Source organism: Loxodonta africana, chromosome 25 (assembly GCF_030014295.1).
Source record: "Loxodonta africana isolate mLoxAfr1 chromosome 25, mLoxAfr1.hap2, whole genome shotgun sequence".
Lineage (NCBI taxonomy): Eukaryota > Metazoa > Chordata > Mammalia > Proboscidea > Elephantidae > Loxodonta > Loxodonta africana.
This window is the reverse complement of record NC_087366.1, coordinates 37,247,506-37,265,600: the sequence shown is the minus strand read 5'-3', so window position 1 is coordinate 37,265,600 and position 18,095 is coordinate 37,247,506. Positions and strand designations below refer to the sequence as shown.

Sequence of the window (18,095 nt, the reverse complement as noted above, 5' to 3'; positions counted from 1 at the left end):
GCTTCAATTTGGGATGCTTGTAATCCTTTCTTTTTTAAATGCTGTAGTAGCCATATATATATATGCAGTGTTTGAAGAAGGATGCAGAAAGTAACTATAGGGTCTGGGCATATCTAATGAAGAACTTTAGCTAAATAATTGATGAGTCAAATTAGGTAGTGTTTAGTATATACCAGGTGTAGCCATGTTGTGTTTAAATTGTACATATACCTATTTACAAGTATTAATATTCTTTATGTAAAATCTTTTATTTATTTTTCTCTCACAGGGCAATAAGAAATTTGTTTTTAAGTTGTAATGGAGTAAATCAAATAATTGAATTAAATTACTTAGATGGTATTCGAAGTCATTCCCTCAAAGCATTTGAAACTCTGATAATCAGCCTAGGGGAACAGCAGAAAGATGCTTCAGTTCCAGGTACTGATGGGCTAGACAGCGAACAGAAGGAGTCATCATCTGTAATTGTAGGTACTTCTTTTCATAACCAGCAAGTTTATTCAGATTCTCCTCAGAGCCTCAGCAAATTTTATACTGACCTCAAAGACGCTTATCCAAAGAAATGGAAGACTGTTAATCAGGATGTTCATATCAACACAATAAACCTATTTCTCTGTGTGGCATTTTTATGCGTGAGTAAAGAAGCAGAATCTGATAGGGATTCCGCCAATGACTCAGAAGATACTTCTGGCTATGACAGTACAGCAAGTGAGCCTTTGAGTCATATGCTGCCATCCTTATCTCTTGAGAGCCTGGCCTTGCCTTCTCCTGAACACATGCACCAAGCAGCAGACATTTGGTCAATGTGCCGCTGGATCTACATGTTGAGCTCAGTCTTCCAGAAGCAGTTTTATAGGCTTGGTGGCTTCCAAGTGTGTCATAAATTAATATTTATGGTAATACATAAACTATTCAGAAGTCATGAAGAAGGACAAGAAAAAAAGCAGGAAGGTATAAATGTAAATGAAAGCCAAGCTTTAAGCAGAACTTCTCAATCTGAGATAGCTATAGAGGAAGATTTATTATCTTTGACTGTAAAAATTGACCCCACTCCATCAGAACTGAGTAGCCTAAGAAAGAGTGCTGATGGTTTAGGTAAATTAGAGTCACAGCAGATTTTTCCCACAAATGTGGAAAAAATTTCAGCTGCAGAAGTTGCTTCTAAGGATGCAAAGGTATTTACGAGTCAAGAAAATGAGACCTCACTTCAGAGCATACGACTTTTGGAAGCCCTTCTGGCCATCTGTCTACATAGTGCCAGGACTACTCAACAAAAGATGGAATTGGGGTTACCAAATCAGGTAATAATTTGTCTTTAGCTATTGTGCAATATGTCTTTTTAAAAATTTTAACTTAAAATTATTGTGATTCTGTTTTTCCAAAGATTTTAGATTTTCAGAAGATACTATATGCTTAGCACAACACCTGACACTGTGGGGGACACACAGGAGAGTATGATCTAGTCCAGAGTTTACACAGTCTTGGTGTGATTCTGGTGGGTGCCCTGCCCATGCCCTTTAACCAAGCTGATACACCCATCCACCAGCTCCTGCTAAGGGCTCACATCTGCACCTGTCTCTGGAGGATTGTCCTAGGTCTAGGGGAGACACCTTACCTAAGATGCCTGGGAAGGATGCTGGTAGGCAGTGACTGGTGGATGTGGCGTGGGGACAGTTTCCACGGTACAGTTCAGGCTCCAGAGCTTCGCACGGGATTAGTCTGAGGCTAGTCTTTTCCTGAAACCACTTCTTTGCCAAGCATCTTCCCCTGACCTGTTTTGCTTCCCTCACACTCTACAAATTTCTCCTGAGAACATGTCTCAACAATAAATCACTGCAATAGGAATCCCCAGTCTCAGGTCCTGCTTTTCAGGAACCTTCTAACATGACAGATCCCTACCATTCTTAATAACTCACCCCTACTCCTCTCTCAGTCAGCAGGCTCTCCCTACTCTAGTTTTGTCTCCATATTGGCTCCTGCCTAAAAAACTGTGATGTGTCCACATTGCTCACAGTTGAAATCCATACTCCCTAATACAGCATACAATGCCCTTCTTGGTCTTGCTTTCACTTCCTTGTTCAGCCTCATTTCCTGCCGTCACTACTGTGCTGCAGTCATCCATATTGAGCTGACTGGTTCTCAAGGTGCCATTCTGTGCCATGTACTTTTTTCCATGCTCTTTGGCCTGGTGTATTCTCTCCCTGTCTTTCTCTGTCTGCTGTTTCCTACTTGTTCTTCACTGTTGATCTCATACATCCCTTCCTCTGGGACACTTTTGACAGGTGTCCCATGCACCTTCTCCTTTTTCTATTCTCAGAGAACTTTGTTTATAGCACTAGTATTATAAACATACTGTGTTTTCTGTATGTGTGTTTCTTACATTGGACCAAGAATTCCTTACAAGGAAGTCAGTTTTCTTATCCATCTTTATGGTCTCATCACCTGGCATGGGGATTTAGGCAAGCAGCAAGAGGTCCCATCAAGGATAGAAGGGAAGGAGTAAAGAAGAGAGAGAGAGGATTAGAAGAGATTCATAGAACCTTAAGGAATCTTTAAGAAAAAAGAATTTGTAAAATCTAGAGATGGTTAGTCAAAACTCTCTGAAGTTTCAAGGGATCTTTTTGTGTGTGTGTGATGAAGGTAATTTAAAAAAAAATTTTTTATAGACAGTTTCATTTATCTAAGGTATATTGAAATTCAAAAACAAATAAGATGAATAAAGTATTTCATAAAGGATTTTTGTGTAAGAGTTAGATATTTATACAGTCATTTTAGTTTCATATCAACTACAAATAAATGGACTAGCTTTCTACTTGTAAATATTTATCATTTATTTTGTCATGGCGTAGTTTTTTTTAGTCATATTATTAATTTTCTTAGTCTTTTTTATTTTACCTTAGAACTTGTCTGTGGAAAATATATTGCTTGAAATGAGGGACCATCTTTTCCAGTCAAAGGTGACTGAAACAGAATTAGCAAAGCCTTTATTTGATGCCCTGCTTCGAGTTGCCCTGGGGAATCACTCAGCAGATTTTGAACCTAGTGATGCTACGACTGAGAAGGTATGAGTAACTTACAGGTTCTGGGGGCAAGCAAACCTCAGTGCTGTTATTTGGGTATGACTATCAGAGGCAGAGTACGTGCAATGGGATGAGGACACTGATGAATGTGACTAGAACACATGGACCAGGATTTGGTCAGGTGAGTGTGATGGGTCATGCCTGCTCATCTGGGATGGATAGTATTTAGTCAGTGCCCTATCTCATAAAAAATAGGTTCAATAAGAGAACAATATGACATGCTTTTCTTCACTGAATCTGGAAAGTTACTGAGAATTGCTCTCAGCAAGACAAATGTATTCTTCGATTGGTAAGTCTTACATGTAACTGATAGTTTATTAAATGATAATTCAGGAATGATGAAGACTAAGCTATTTTAACTGGCCCAATATTGATACAGCTAATATTTCCAAAACCTTCTACATTAATTTTAAACCACTCAACATAAAACTGACTAGTATGCTATAGAAAATAGCAATCATAGTTTTTTAGTTGTTCGTATTAGCACTTTTAAAATAATTTTTTTCTGAAAACTTTTAGTGCATATTTAGTTCATTTTCCTCTTTCATGTTTCTTTTACCTTTAATTGATAACTATCCTTTATCTTTATATAACTTCTCTTTTAATTCCTTGATCTAGCCATATGATGTTTTATAATGTTTTGCCATAATATTTTGTTATTATTTGTCATAACATAAAAACTTACTGAAATAGTGATTAATGCCTTCATCATATTACTAAATCAGTTGGTAAAATGTTAAAGTACTTAATTTATTCTGCCTTTCATTGATATTGCAATGATAAAGTACTCTGGACCCCTTTAAGTGAAAATGTTTTCTAATGTGAAGGTATTAGTAACATTTTTATAAGAAAAGGAAAATTTCATGCTACAAAATATTACACAGGAAATTAATGCTAGAACTCTTGGTTTCTGAGATGCTTGCATATAGACAAATACATTGTAAAATCTTTAAACTTTTTGAAAACTTTTCATGTCTTTTCTGATTATCTAATTTATACATTTTATTTATAAAAATTGTATAAAAATATTTTTCCATAAACAAATGTATAGAAATAATACATACTTATCAGCATTAAATACTTTGAAATATAATTTTACCTCATTGTGATATTTAATCACTTCCTATCGTATAACTAGAATGAAATTTCTTAAATTTATTTTTCAGTAAAACCGAAATGACCTATAGTTTAATCTTTTTTAGAAATTCCCTTTTCTGAAGTGTTAATCAAGTTGTCAGAGGTTCTGGGAGATTTTTCTGAATGTGTTTCATAATTAATAATGGCTAATAAGATTTTTATCTTAAAGAAAATATTGAAGATGTCCTTAAAATGACTTTTGAGTAGTAAATATTCTGTTAATAAAAATGAGCCTATGTCATAACTTTCACCTTTGAACTATGTTGATCTTATAGAGCCACCAGTCTGAAGAAGAATTGTCATCCCAGACTGGAGATTTTTCAGAAGAAACTGAGGACTCTCAAGGCTGTAGTTTTAAACTTTTCGTTGAAGAAGAAGGTTATGAGGCAGATAGTGAAAGCAATCCTGAGGATGGTGAAAGCTGGGATGATGGTAAAATATCACCGAAGCACTTGTGATTGGATTTGCAAGTTAGATTGTTCCTTCAGTAGCTGGGTGGTTCATAATCATGCCGATTTAGAATTCTATCTGGCCTTACAATTTATAAAGAGCGTTTGCATTATTATTTTATTTGCTCCTCACAATGAATTCTGCCGTTGATATTTGCGGTTTAAAACAGTGAGATATATTCTGTTATCACATTGATTGAGTACCTAAGAATACAGGGATGAAGGACAAAGTCTCTGCTTTTATATATATTCTAGTGGGAAAGTCAAACAAGTATCAGAAATAAACAGTATGAAGAAAACAAAACAGGGTGATGTGATAGTGACTGAGTGGTCAGGAGCAGCCTCTCTGAAGACGTGTCTCGTTAACATTGAGGCTTAACTAAGAGGCTAGCCAGGCAAACAATGGCAGGAAGGGTATTTCGGGTAGCTTGATAATGAATAGGGTAATGAATGCAGACATCTTTCTATGATATTCAGAGAGGCTGCAGCATAGCTTTCTTCTTAGTTTACCGCAGCCCAGCTTGCCCTTAGGATGGAACTACAGTGCAGCTGATCCTTTATCTCAGGGTTTTAAAAAAAAAAAAGAAAAAAAATTTTTTTTTTCTTAAAACTTGGGTGAAATGAAAAAGATGGATTGACCAGAGTGAAATTTCTGGAAAGGCTTCATCTTTTTATATGATGGCCTGTGACTGCCCCAGCACTGTCCGTCTTCACTAAGTTTCATAGTACTTTATTTTTTCCAAAGTCTATTTTCTGAATAAATGGAAATAATCAATGATGTTTTACTTAATGGGCCTTATGGACCCATAACAGATGGTTTTTCAAAAAATACTGGTTTAATGGTAAGTTGGCTTTATCATAGTATAGGTGTGATTTTATAATGGCAGATTTCCTCCTTTTTATAAATTTGCTAACTAGAGTTCAATTTAAAGAATTCTGGCTTAGGTAGAAATTTATAAATTTCTTAACTATATGAACATAAAAAACCAAACCAAACCAAAACAAAAAAATCCTAGCAGTCTCTTTTAAGAGCATATTAGTCAAGTTTTTCAAATTTTTTCAAATTCATTGAGACAGTGTCTGTTTCTCACTATGAAGAAGACAAAGTGTAGAATTCATTCGACCAATAGCCAAGCCTATTCTCACAGAGATATGGACAGGCTAATTGAACCACCCTCTGATTTAGGGATTTGGGGGTCAGAAAGTTTGGGATAGTATTTTTTTTTCCAGTTGCATTGGAGGAATATGTTAAACCTATATCACAATTCATCAATTCTATAAAAATTACTATTGGTAATATCTGTAGTTCTAGTGAACATCAGAATTACTTTTAAAGCTACTCACTAATCTTCAAAATATCTGTAAGATTTGATCATTCAGGATATATAAACAAAAAAACCAAACCCAGTGCCGTCGAGTCGATTCCGACTCGTAGCGACCCTATATAAGACAGAGTAGAACTGCCCCATAGAGTTTCCAAGGAGCGCCTGGTGGATTCGAACTGCCAACCCTTTGGTAAGCAGCCATAGCACTTAATGACTATGCCAACAGGGTTTCCTCAGGATACATACCATAATCAAAAGTCATCTAGGAAAAGGTTTTGTGAGCATCTTCTTATGAGTAGCACTTTTGCCGCTAGATCTTCTAAATGATGAATAAGGTTTGAACTATTTATTCAGTGTTTAGGGAATAAAAAGACACTTTCCTTTTTTCTGTTTCAGGGGTAGACTTAAAGCCTGAGGCAGAAGGTTTCAGTGCATCAAGCTGTCCAAGTTACTTCCTTGAAAACCTCACTCAAGGGGAAATAATATATCCAGAGATTTGTATGCTGGAATTAAGTTTACTTTCTTCTAGCAAAGCCAAACTTGATGTGCTTACTCATGTCTTCGAGAGTTTTTTGAAAATCATCAGGCAGAAAGAAAAGAATATTTTTCTGCTCATGCAACAGGTAAAAGATGCATCTAACTAAATGTGATTGATATTTATCAGACTCATGATCCAGTTACCTATCTCCTTATTTACATCCCAACTCGTCTGAAGATTATTCAAGATGATTGCTTATCTTTTATGATACCTTAAGTGTATTTTAGTCTACATGTGGTATTTCAAAATCTTTTAATTCTGTAATTCTCTAAAGTAACAAAGAAATTATTAACATTGTCATTGGCTAACCAGTGGTGGATTCTAATGTATTTCTGAGAAAGGGTTGTGTTTTAAAAATTTCATTTAATTTTAATGTATGCTAATTGTTTTAAAAAATTAGGAAATACAGAAACACTGTGAAAAAGAAAATGAAAATTATGTTTGATCTTACACATAACATTCTTCCCATTTTTTCAATATTTATATACTTTACATATGATTGATACTTATCAAATAATTTTTTAGAATATTAAAGTTGCTTTATGCTTTCATGAGGTAAGAAATTTAATTTCTTTTTTTTTTTTTAATTTTCAGGGAACTGTGAAAAATCTGTTAGGAGGGTTCTTAAGTATTTTAATTCAGGCCGATGCTGATTTCCAAGGTGAGCTGAAACTGTTAATGTTAAACAATAGCACTGACATTACTTTCTTATAATGTGAAATGAAGAGTTGATAATAATGGCTTCCATTTGCATACTGCTCTGTGGGTTTAAAAAGCATCTTTATATGCGTTATCTCATTTCTTCACATTTGTTCTCATTTGTTCCTCAAAAAAAAAAAATTTTTTTTTTTTTTTTAAGGAGACATAGTATAAATACCTCTATAGAGAGGTAAAGCTAGATTACAAGGAATTAAGTCCATTGTTCAGAGTCTTATAGGTAAAAATGACATTGCAGGAGCTGTAACCCATTCTAATCACTAGGTTGCTGCCTTATCAGCTATTAATTAAATGCCTATTCTCAGTACTTTCTCAAATGTTTGAGAGATTCATAATGAATTATACTATGATTTCTAACCACAAGAAACCTAAATTTTAGTTTAGTTTAGAGAATTAAAGCTAACATTCATGAACTGTTAATTTGGGTTTGTCTGATGTTACCTCACGATTAAATTCAGGTTATGTATGCATTTGTGGCAGAAGTATCTCAGAAGTGATGTTCTGCCCTTCTCAGTGCCTCATATCAGGAGGCATACCATGTCAGTATGTTTCATAACGTGGTGCTGACTATGACCACTTGATGAAGGTGGTGTCTGCTAGATTTCTCCATTGTAAAGTACTATCTGTCCCTTTGTATTGAACAGTTATCTTGTGGAGATACATTGAGACTGTGTAAATATCCTTGCCTGAAACAATCCTGTGGTGTTTGCCAAATGGTGATTTTTCTATTTCCATCATTTCTTCTACATTTGTTAATTGGAACTGTACTGTAAAGAAGAGATTTCCCTCCGCATCATTTACTGCTTTATGGTACCTGCTGATTCTCCCTCCAGACTTCAGACTGGCACATTGGCTCCTCACTCCCCTGACCCTCCTTGTAATTCAGATGTTCTAGGCTGCAGCTTTCTCTTTCATCCATCTACATCTCCATCTTGAAGAAGTATTTTAAAACCTCTCATCTGATGCACCCCTAGTGCTCACTGTCCCCACCCTTTTTGCTGTTGGGTTTTTGCTTTTCTGTAATTCCGTACTTTTAGTTCAGTGAATTTTCAGTAGTACACAAAAACAAATATATATATATACATTCCCCCATTTTGAACTGAAGCCTGTCAGTTTCTGAATTGAAAAAATAAAAAATAAGCACACACACTTTATTTTTATCCTATTACTTCCCTACTTAAAAACCCCTAATGGATTCATGTTACTTACAGGGTAAAGTCCATGCTATTTTATAGGCTCATTGCTAGTTATCTTTCCAACTATACCAAATGTTATGCTACTACATCAACTCACTGCTTCTACAAAATACGTTGCCTAAACATGACTTTTATTCTCTGACCTCCAGGTCTTTTGAAACTCACTCATCCTTCAAGATACTTCTCAAGTTTTATATCAGCATTATTTTTATCATCTCTAAAATGGAGATAATATTTAATTTGTGTTTTGTGTGTGTGTGTATGTATGTATGCTTGTGTGTGTGTTATCAGCTGAGAATATGTATATAAAAATACTTTGGATACTATCATGTGCTCTACAAATATTAGTTATTCTACTCTAGAAAGTTGTGTGAATTTACATACCACCATTGATATTTTATGCTAAACTTCACGATAGAAAAATAAAATGTTCAAACTAAATTGTTTGTGTTACTTAAGTATTTATATAATCTTCAATATTTCTGTCACCTAACTTTCTTTTTAGAAAGTGATATAATTTAAACATTTTCAAGATGAGAAGGCAGCAAACTATGGTATCTAATTGGATATCTACTTAGTTAACAAGTACTGCACTTGTCTATGCTCTTTAAAGGATGCCTTTAGTTTACTTGGAGTTAACCTATCTTTAAGAAAAATGGTTTTGTTGTGGATTTTAGTCAGTTGGTTAGTTGGTTTTCATTTAGTCATGCTGCTATTTCAACAAATTTTGAAATTATTAGATTGTTTATAATCCATTCAAGATGTGACGGTTGTCTTTGATCCTTTTAACTGAAGTATGTAATGGCTTTAATTTTTCCCCTCTGTCTTTCTTTAATTTAGCATGCCAGAGAGTGCTGGTGGATCTTTTGGTATCTTTGATGAGTTCAAGAACATGTTCGGAAGACCTAACCCTTCTTTTGAGGATATTTCTGGAGAAATCTCCTTGTACAGTAAATATGCTGCAGTTTTAATTTTTTTTCATGTATACCTTAATAGAATGTATTTTTAAATTATCTGGAAATCACTAAGCTGCCTCTTTTTATGTGGTAATTGTTATACAGTCAATTCCATGTTATTATATGTGAAGCACTCAATTATATTACTATTTGTACGTATTTTAACCCCATTTTCAATACTTTGTTTTGGCGAACCAGGCATATCGTTGAGATCATAGTCCCTTTATCCTACCTCATCCTCAATCTTTGTGTTTAAGAAATGAAAAATAATTTTAATTACTAAGGAAAACCTATTTATGAGTAATTATAATCATTTTTGGGATTATCCTTAAAAAATTCTTATCCATTCACTAGTTATCTTCTACCACTTCTTTCCATTGGTGTAGTTTGTTGTTGTTGATGTTTTTAGCTGCCATGTGTTAGTGGCCCTTGACACATGGAGACCCCATGCACAACAGAATGAAACGCTGTCTGGTCCTGCACCATCCCCATGATTGGTTACAGATTGGACTGTTGTGGTCCGTAGGGTTTTCATTGACTGATTTTCAGAAGTAGATTGCCAGGCCTTTCTTCCTAGTACATCTTAGTCTGGAAGCCCCACTGAAACCTGTTCAACATTGGAGCAAAACACAAGCACCCACTGACAGATGGGTGGTGGCTGTACATGAGGTACATTGGGTGGGAATCGAACCTGCATAGAAGGCAAGAATTCTACCACTGAACCACCTTAGTGGCTTTTAAACTGTTCTTTGCTGGGAAGCCCATTTTTATAATGAAATCTCAACTAGAAGCATAAGCAGATAAAATGAGAAGACCTTGGAGCTACACTTGTTTGGAGCAGGACTGGAGGTTCCAGAGCCCCGCCTACTTCACTACCCCACCCCAGCCCTGTGGACCCTGATGGACCTCTGTGGAACGGGGTTTAAAAACTGCTAGTGTAGATATTTGAGTACTGACCAGTATTTATGGAATATCTCACTTTTTCCAAGTTTATTTCTCATTATCATAATCACCATTAGTTGTCATCTTACATATGAGTCAGGCATTGTGTTCCAAGTTCATCTTTTCTGTTTTCTTACTTGTCTCCTTAGTCATTAAATACTCATTTCCTCTCATCTTCTGTACACATTCTACATCCCAGTTTAGCAAAAATCTTCTAATTATAAGTAAAACATTATTTCACTTTGGGGAATTAGTAAGGCCTCTGAATATATCCCTCATTAAAAAATAATTAAGAGCAGAGCTGTATTCTCCTTGGAAATAAACATCTTTCTTTGGTAGAAATGATTCCTGATGTAATTATTACATTTAATTTATAACACTTAAAACCAACTAATAAATTTTAGATTTTTACCATCAAAACATTTAAAGTGAACTAGTCACAGGAGATTATTATATATTTTATAAACAAAATTTTTGTTTCTCATGTTATTTTAACTACACAAAAATGAAAATTTTAATGATATAAGGATTTAAACAAGAATGCTCATGATGTGTGTGGGTGTGTTTGTATTTTCATTTGTAACCTGAATTTCAAGATTATTGTATAACTTGTAATATGACTGTAACATTTTGTTTCTCTTTTTCTCTAGGAAATTCTTCTTCTGGGTATTCTGAAAATTGTTGAAACCGATATTTCCATGTGCCCTTCCCAGTATCTAACCTTCCCTTTACTGCATACCCCAAATGTAAGCAATGGTGTTTCATCACAGAAGGGTCTTGGAATTCTGAACAGTAAGGCCGTGGCATTATTGAGAAGAGCACGAGTTTCTCGGAGCAAGAAAGAGACTGACAGTGAAAACTTTCCCCACCAGCTGCTTTCCTCTTGGCACATAGCCCCAATCCACTTGCCATTGCTGGGGCAAAACTGCTGGCCACACCTGGCGGAGGGCTTCAGTGTGTCCTTGTGGTTTAATGTGGAGTGTAGCCATGAGACTGAGAGTCTCATAGAAAAAGGAAAGAAGATGAAGAAAAGAAACAAATCAGCAATTGTATGGGATAGCAGTTTTGGTGGAACAGGTATGAAGACAGAGCCACCTGATTTATACACTTAGATTTCCCAACTGGCAGTTTTGGTTGAGCAGTACAGTAAAAGCAAGTTCTGACTTACTCTCAACATGTCCTTCACCTTAAACGCCTTTACTTAGTGCTAGCAGGCCCTGACTTACCAAAGCCTGGGTTGTCAGCTGGCCTTAAAAACTCCATCTCCTGCCCTACGTTTGCCATTTTGGGACGGTCCCCTTTTTTCCTCCATAGGTACACCACGTGTACAACTGCTGCTGCTGGGCCAGCAGCCCCATTTCCTGCCTCTTCCCTGGTCCCATAGCTGCATTAGGGTGACTCCTGGTGTGAAAAAAGGACAGGATAACCCTAGAGCCACTTTTCTGTCTTTCTGTCACCTGTTTCCCAGCTCCTATTAGTCAGCCCCATTTCATCTCCTTTTCTTTCAGGCTGTCCTTCCCATGTTGTTTCTTACTTCAGTGCCTCTCTCCTAGTGCTTGTCACAGACTGTTGAAGTGCATCAGTTGTTCTTCAAGTAATTAGAAGATGATTTGTGGTAGTATGAGGCACATGACAATGATATGGGCTCCTTGGGCCAGTGTCAGTTATGATAACTTTTATTCCAGTCCTTCCTATCACTGAACTATTGTTATTAGGCTCTTAGAAAACTGCATTTTGTTCCTGACATGGCTAGGGCAGACAGAAACTGTTAACACTAAAAGCAGTTTATGGTGGTAGGAAGTAAAGCCGGTAGGCTAATTCTTTGAGTCCTTGGAATGAGTGAAATGGCTGACTGAGACAGATGCTTAGGGGTTTACACTTACCTGGAGGTGCTGGCCTCCTCCGCTCTTCATCCCACAAAGCTTTCTCACCCTATTTGAGCCTCTACTTGAGGATACAAAGCTTCACTAGCATCCTGTTGCCAGGGGAGGTCCTCTACCACTGACCTATGGGTGGAAAGAAAAATCCTAACAACTCTGTCAAGATAGAAGTGGTGGGAAATGTCACCTGACATCCAGAGTTAGAGCTCTGAATCCATTTTCCCACAGACGCCTTGCTAGACATGGTGGTTAGAATCCACATTGTTAGAGTAGTATAATACTTACGTACTTTTATGGGTTAGCCTAGGAAGCCAAGCTTTTTTTTTAATCTGAGCAGATAATTTGTAATGTTTCAGGTAGTTACAGAATTTTCCTTTGTGAATTGAATTTTGCCAATAACAATTGCTAGCTCTGAAAGACGTGAAATACTACATGCAACAGTGTCCATGATGATGTTCTCTAGTGTACAGTGAATGCTTTCTGTATGTGTGTCACTTTGCTCAGCTCTTCTACACATTTCTAATCTTCCCAGTAATTCCAGAAGGTAAGTGCTTATAGTGTCTGTATTTGCAGATGAAATTAAAAGCATGAACAAGCTAGATAGCTGGTAAGTGATGGAAAGGAATTTAAACCCACCTGTATTTAATTCTAGAACTTCAGCGTCACTACCACACTGTAAGTTATGCAAATTGCTCTCTTGTCTTTTTAGTGGGGAAAATCACAATGTAAACCGTCTTACAAAATGAATAAATGTATACAGTGACCTGAGAAAATTAAGTTTTGGGAATTAAAAAAAAATTCTTATCATAAAGATGTATTAGAAGACATATATTTTAGGAAGATGATTTTGCATAAACATGTGGAAGAACATTAAAAAATAGTAGACACATAAAAATTTTTCAAGAGTGATGAAAATATTGCAATGATGTCACATCCTTTTTTGCCACTAAACTAACTGTGTGCCTTTGAGCAAGTTATTTAACCTCTCAGAGGCTCAGTTCCCTTACCCTGAAAATGGGGATAATAATATTTACCTAGTAAGATTGCTGTGAGCATTAAATTAAGATATAATTGCAATGTGCCTACTATATTGTTCCTGGGCACAAACTGGTTTTTTTCTAGTCTCGTATTTCTACAAGTTCATATTTGGTGTGAGAAACTTTTTATTTAATTATTTTTAATGTCACATCAGGAATGAGTTCTCCATATTTCTTGGGCAGTAGTTCTTAAAATAATCAGTGTTTTTCAGTCTTCTTCTTTGAGAACTGTTTTCATTGCTTTGTAGAGTACTGTTGGTGGTTTTACCTGTTGAAAATGGAACTAATGTATATGTAGTCTAATAACCAGTAGTGTCTATCTTCCCTGATAGTTGGTGACTTTGGACATGCATTTGTATTTTGGTATATCTTAACATAGCTTTATATAAAGTCACATGCATTATAATAACAGGTAGCATGGGTGGCTCGAGGATTCAGCCCATTGTAACTATTCAGGTAGTGCCAGGTTTCAAGGGGTGAGAGAGGAGCCAGGATGAATAACCAGATAGCCCAAAGCCTATGGCATTTACCTTAGCGTGGAGAAGCGTTCTAGAGTTTCAGAATCGTTTAGTAATTACATTCGAAGATCACTCATCAGAGAGTCTAAACACTGAATGTGTTCAAACGCTATAATTTCTCTAAAAGGATTTTTAATATGATCAATTAAAAAAAAAATCTTGTAATAATTATGGAAGAATTTGCAGTGGTGTGAGGCATGTGACGATGGTGTGAGGCATGTGACGATGGTGTGAGCTCCTTGGGCCAGGGTCAGTGATGTCCTAGTGGCCCAATTCAATTGATAAAAGGTGCAGGTTGTAATAGGTGATGGCAGTGAACATCCCAGCAGTCTGGTTATTGCCACAATTGGTACTCAGTTTATATTTTAAAACATTCAGTAAATGTTTTAAAGCATTGGATTGCTGTTTTTCACTCATTTTTTTTGGAGTTAACATCTAAATTTTAGAAGCATTATGGATTTGAAACAGGTCAAGTTCAGATATTCTGCATAAATAACCTACTACAAATGAACAGCCTTGTTTTGTATTCTTTTAAAATAATTTTTTCACTCAGTTTTTATGAACTGTTTTACTGATCATTCTAAAATCTTTTTATCTTAGAGAGCAACAGACCAGAAGATGCACAGTACATAAATCCTGGTGAAAAACTCATAGAAGAAGGCTCTATTCACGTGATTTCCCTGGGCTCCAAAGCGTTGATGATCCAAGTGTGGGCTAACCCTCACAATGGCACTTTTATCTTTCGGTATTGATAATTCCTGCCCCCGAGACTAGATCATGTGTTTAAATAATTTGTGTAAGAGGCATGAATGTGGAATTTGCTAATAAAGATCATTATAGCAAAAGAGAAAAATCTTATAAAAAGAAAATACATACTAACAGCTATTAATACCACCTTTGTAACATTATTCTATCCAAAAATACTGCAATTAAACTCTGATGTAGATTATATTAATACTATTAGATTTTAGACAAAACGCTTACTAAAGGCTTATTTAATGAAAGTATTCTGTCAGATTGCAGTGATTTTAAGATGTTATCATTGAACAGCTATTTTCTATGCTGACTTTATATTCAATAGCCATTGTCTAATAATGGTTCTCCTTGCAATCTTGTCCTTTTTTTCCTATCTTCTTTTAACTAGTTTAGATAAAAGTTTTTTTTTTCATTTATTTATACTGAGTAAAAATTATCAATTTTAAAAAGAGGGAAATACCTCCTATATATACTGTGTATATTATGATACTATTTTTATAAAACTCCAGACTAAACAATACATTATTTAAGGACATATGCTTTGTAAACTTTACTAAGTACTTTATGTATATTATTTTCTAGTTCTCTCAGCAGTCCCTCAATGTAGGTTAGACCACCAATACCTCCTGGCATTTAGACAATTGTGTATGTCATGTATTAACTTTTTTGTATGAATCAAATATTACATTGTAATTTTTAAAAGACAATGACTACATAATAAATATTTTTATAGTTTCACAGACTGAATTCTGAAAATTATTGCCCAAATTACTAACACCGGCAAACGTCCCTAATCTATTTTAGTTTATGAACTGAGGTAGCAATACTGAGGTTGGAATGTTCCTGTTTTCAGCCTGTGCTTTTTCTCTTCCTGTGTAGTGTGTGCATGGATTCAAATGATGACACGAAGCCAGTTTTACTAGCACAGGTTGAATCACAGGAGAATGTTTTCCTTCCAAGCAAATGGCAGCATTTAGTACTCACCTACGTACAGCAGCCCCAAGGGAAGAAGAACATCCACGGGAAACTCTCCATGTGGGTCTCTGGACAGAGGTACGAAGCATATTTAGAAAGCATCTATTAACCGCAGCTACAATTTTAAGTTTTAGTCTTTTATAGCTTTCGAAACAGATTACAGAAAATTATAGGTTTCTATATATATATATATATATATTTTTTTTATTTACCATATATTAAGCTAGAAATCTGTATCAGAGTTGGTTTTTTTTTTTTTTTTTCCTATTAATCACTTTCATACAAAATGAATCTTCCTTTGAAGTAATTGTTGAGAATGAATATTTTGGGTTTGAGGGAGTATGCAGAAACCTGGACATTTAGGTATTTATGTATAATATATATTAGATCAAGAAATAGAATCTATAATTTGGTTCTTTAAGCCCATATATTAAAAAATGAATCCACAAAGAATTCTTTAAGTGGCTAATAAGGCTAGTATCTAAATTAAATCAGGCTTTCAAAAGAAATTGGATTGACTCTGACATATTTTTAATCAAACAACAGCAGGTATTTATAAAGGGTTTTCTGAGTTCTCAGTACTGTGTTAGACAAGGAAGTAGAAGACATAGACCTTGTTCTAAAAATACGTAGTTGGGAAAAGGGCATATATATCTATGTATGAAACAACTAGAGAAAAATATAAGCCAACGTATCAGATGATAGATTACAGTAGAGCCCAATAAATACATCAGGCGATAGATTAGGGTACTATCTGATAATAAATTTGTAGAACATGAGAATTGTGAGACAAGTTAGTAAGAAACATTTTGTCAAATACTTTGGTATAAAATTTAACTTTAAAGGAGCTATAAGGTATCTTGGATTTGTAAGAGTTGGGAAGTATTTTATTGAATGAAATAGCATGAAAGGAGATAGAGAATAGAAACCACTGTAGCATGGGTGAGGATCAGGCTGGTTGGAAGGAAGAGTCTCAGTTGAATAAGGAGAAAGAAAAACGAATGGACATGGTGAAAGGACCTGACAGATGCTTTCAGCGCCATGCTGAGGGGTCTACATGTAATCGAATGAGCTCTATGTAACATATTGCATACTTATTTTGTTGCAGGCCGTTTGCTAGGTACTTTGTATACATTGGAAACCCTGGTGGCGAAGTGGTTAAGTGCTACAGCTGCTAACCAAAGGGTTGGCAGTTTAAATCGTCAGGCACTCCTTGGAAACTCTATGGGGCAGTTCTACTCTGTCCTATAGGGTCGCTATGAGTCAGAATCAACTCGATGGCACTGGGTTTTGTTTTTTTGGGGGTTTATATACATTATCTCCTAATTCTCTCAGAAATCTCTCAGAGTAGATTAGACCACAGAAATTGCGTATACACCTAACACAAATGAGCCTGTATTCATTCATTTATTTGTTCATTCATCAAATATTTAAAGAATTACCATGTGCCAAGCACTTGCTATACTGGGCCTGGGGAGACAGTGATGAATAAGACAGAAATGTTCACTGCCTCTTGGAACTTGGTCTAATGAGGAGGCAGACAACAAGCAAATAAAATTAAGTGAATATTGACAAATTATGACAAATACTGTGAAGGTAACAAACAGCCCTTGAGATAGAAAATCCGGTGAATCAGGGAAGGCCTACTGAGGAACAGGTTATTTAAACTGAGATCTGAAGGAGGAGGTGGAGCTGGCGGGAGAGGGAAGGAGAAGGAGAGTTCAGGCAGAGGAATAGTGCCAACAAAGGCCCTAAGGTCCTGCAGAAACTAAGAGGTAACGGTGTGGTGAATCACTGCTGCAAGGGAGGCTGCAGAAATTGATTACTTGCAGCTCGCCAACCTCAGTAATAGAGGACGTCAGGGGATAAGACTTAATGAACGATTTTAGGATAATCAATCTGCAGTGTCTGCCACGGGAAAAGATAGGTTTTGGAAGTAAAATCAAAGGTTCAGTTTTGTTTTATTCATTATAATAACTCAGGAAAATACATGGTTGAAGCCTAATTTTCATATTCCAAATAAAATGTTGCATTAGAAGTTCTCAGTCTTAACATCTATCATCTAAGCCTGGATGGCAGGTGTACCCGATCAGTAAGTTTGTTTCCAGAACCTTAAGGTATATCCTTTGAAGTTGGTATTGGAGCTGTGAGAAGAGAGCCTCTTTCTTCTCCTGAACTTTCTCCTCGTCTCCTGAGCTCCCAACATGTGTCAGGCACTGTGCTAAGCACTTTACACACATTTAATCTTCCCAACAGCACTGCAAAATAGAGATATTATTATCTCTGTCTTATGGATGAGGATACTTAGACCCAGGGTAGGGTAAAATAACTTTCCCAAAGTAATGCCACAAGTCAGGGGTAGAGCTGAACTTGAACCTAGAATTCTATGCTATACTGCCTGTTACAGCTTTTCTCTGAATCAGGCCAGCTGAGAGATCTAAGAACCACAAACTAATTATTAGGTATGTCCAGAATAAAAGATTAGATTTTTGTGTTGGACAGTTCTGAAGTTAGTGAGCATATCACTTGTTTCATATATTGCTCAATTTTTTATTCATTCATTTTTTTCTAGACTACTTTAAAGGAATTTGT

The 18,095-nt window shown here is 35.8% G+C and overlaps 1 protein-coding gene across 13 annotated transcripts in view; it reads left to right on the top strand.

Annotated features, from left to right (window-relative positions):
* The window catches only part of LYST (lysosomal trafficking regulator), a 194,043-nt gene that overhangs the window by 49,392 nt on the left and 126,556 nt on the right, over window positions 1–18,095 (top strand). For 12 of the 13 annotated variants that reach the window (XR_010319418.1, XM_023549297.2, XM_010591029.3 and 9 more), the window contains 9 exons: window positions 269–1,298; window positions 2,898–3,059; window positions 4,490–4,646; window positions 6,385–6,611; window positions 7,121–7,187; window positions 9,280–9,389; window positions 10,988–11,414; window positions 14,373–14,517; window positions 15,408–15,581. Coding sequence is in view for 12 of the 13 variants with exons in the window: in XM_023549297.2 (XP_023405065.2) it covers window positions 269–1,298; window positions 2,898–3,059; window positions 4,490–4,646; window positions 6,385–6,611; window positions 7,121–7,187; window positions 9,280–9,389; window positions 10,988–11,414; window positions 14,373–14,517; window positions 15,408–15,581 (2,499 nt within the window). In the remaining variant the exon portion in view is untranslated. The remainder of the gene's footprint in view (window positions 1–268; window positions 1,299–2,897; window positions 3,060–4,489; window positions 4,647–6,384; window positions 6,612–7,120; window positions 7,188–9,279; window positions 9,390–10,987; window positions 11,415–14,372; window positions 14,518–15,407; window positions 15,582–18,095) is intronic. The other variant, XM_064276698.1, reaches the window with a different exon arrangement.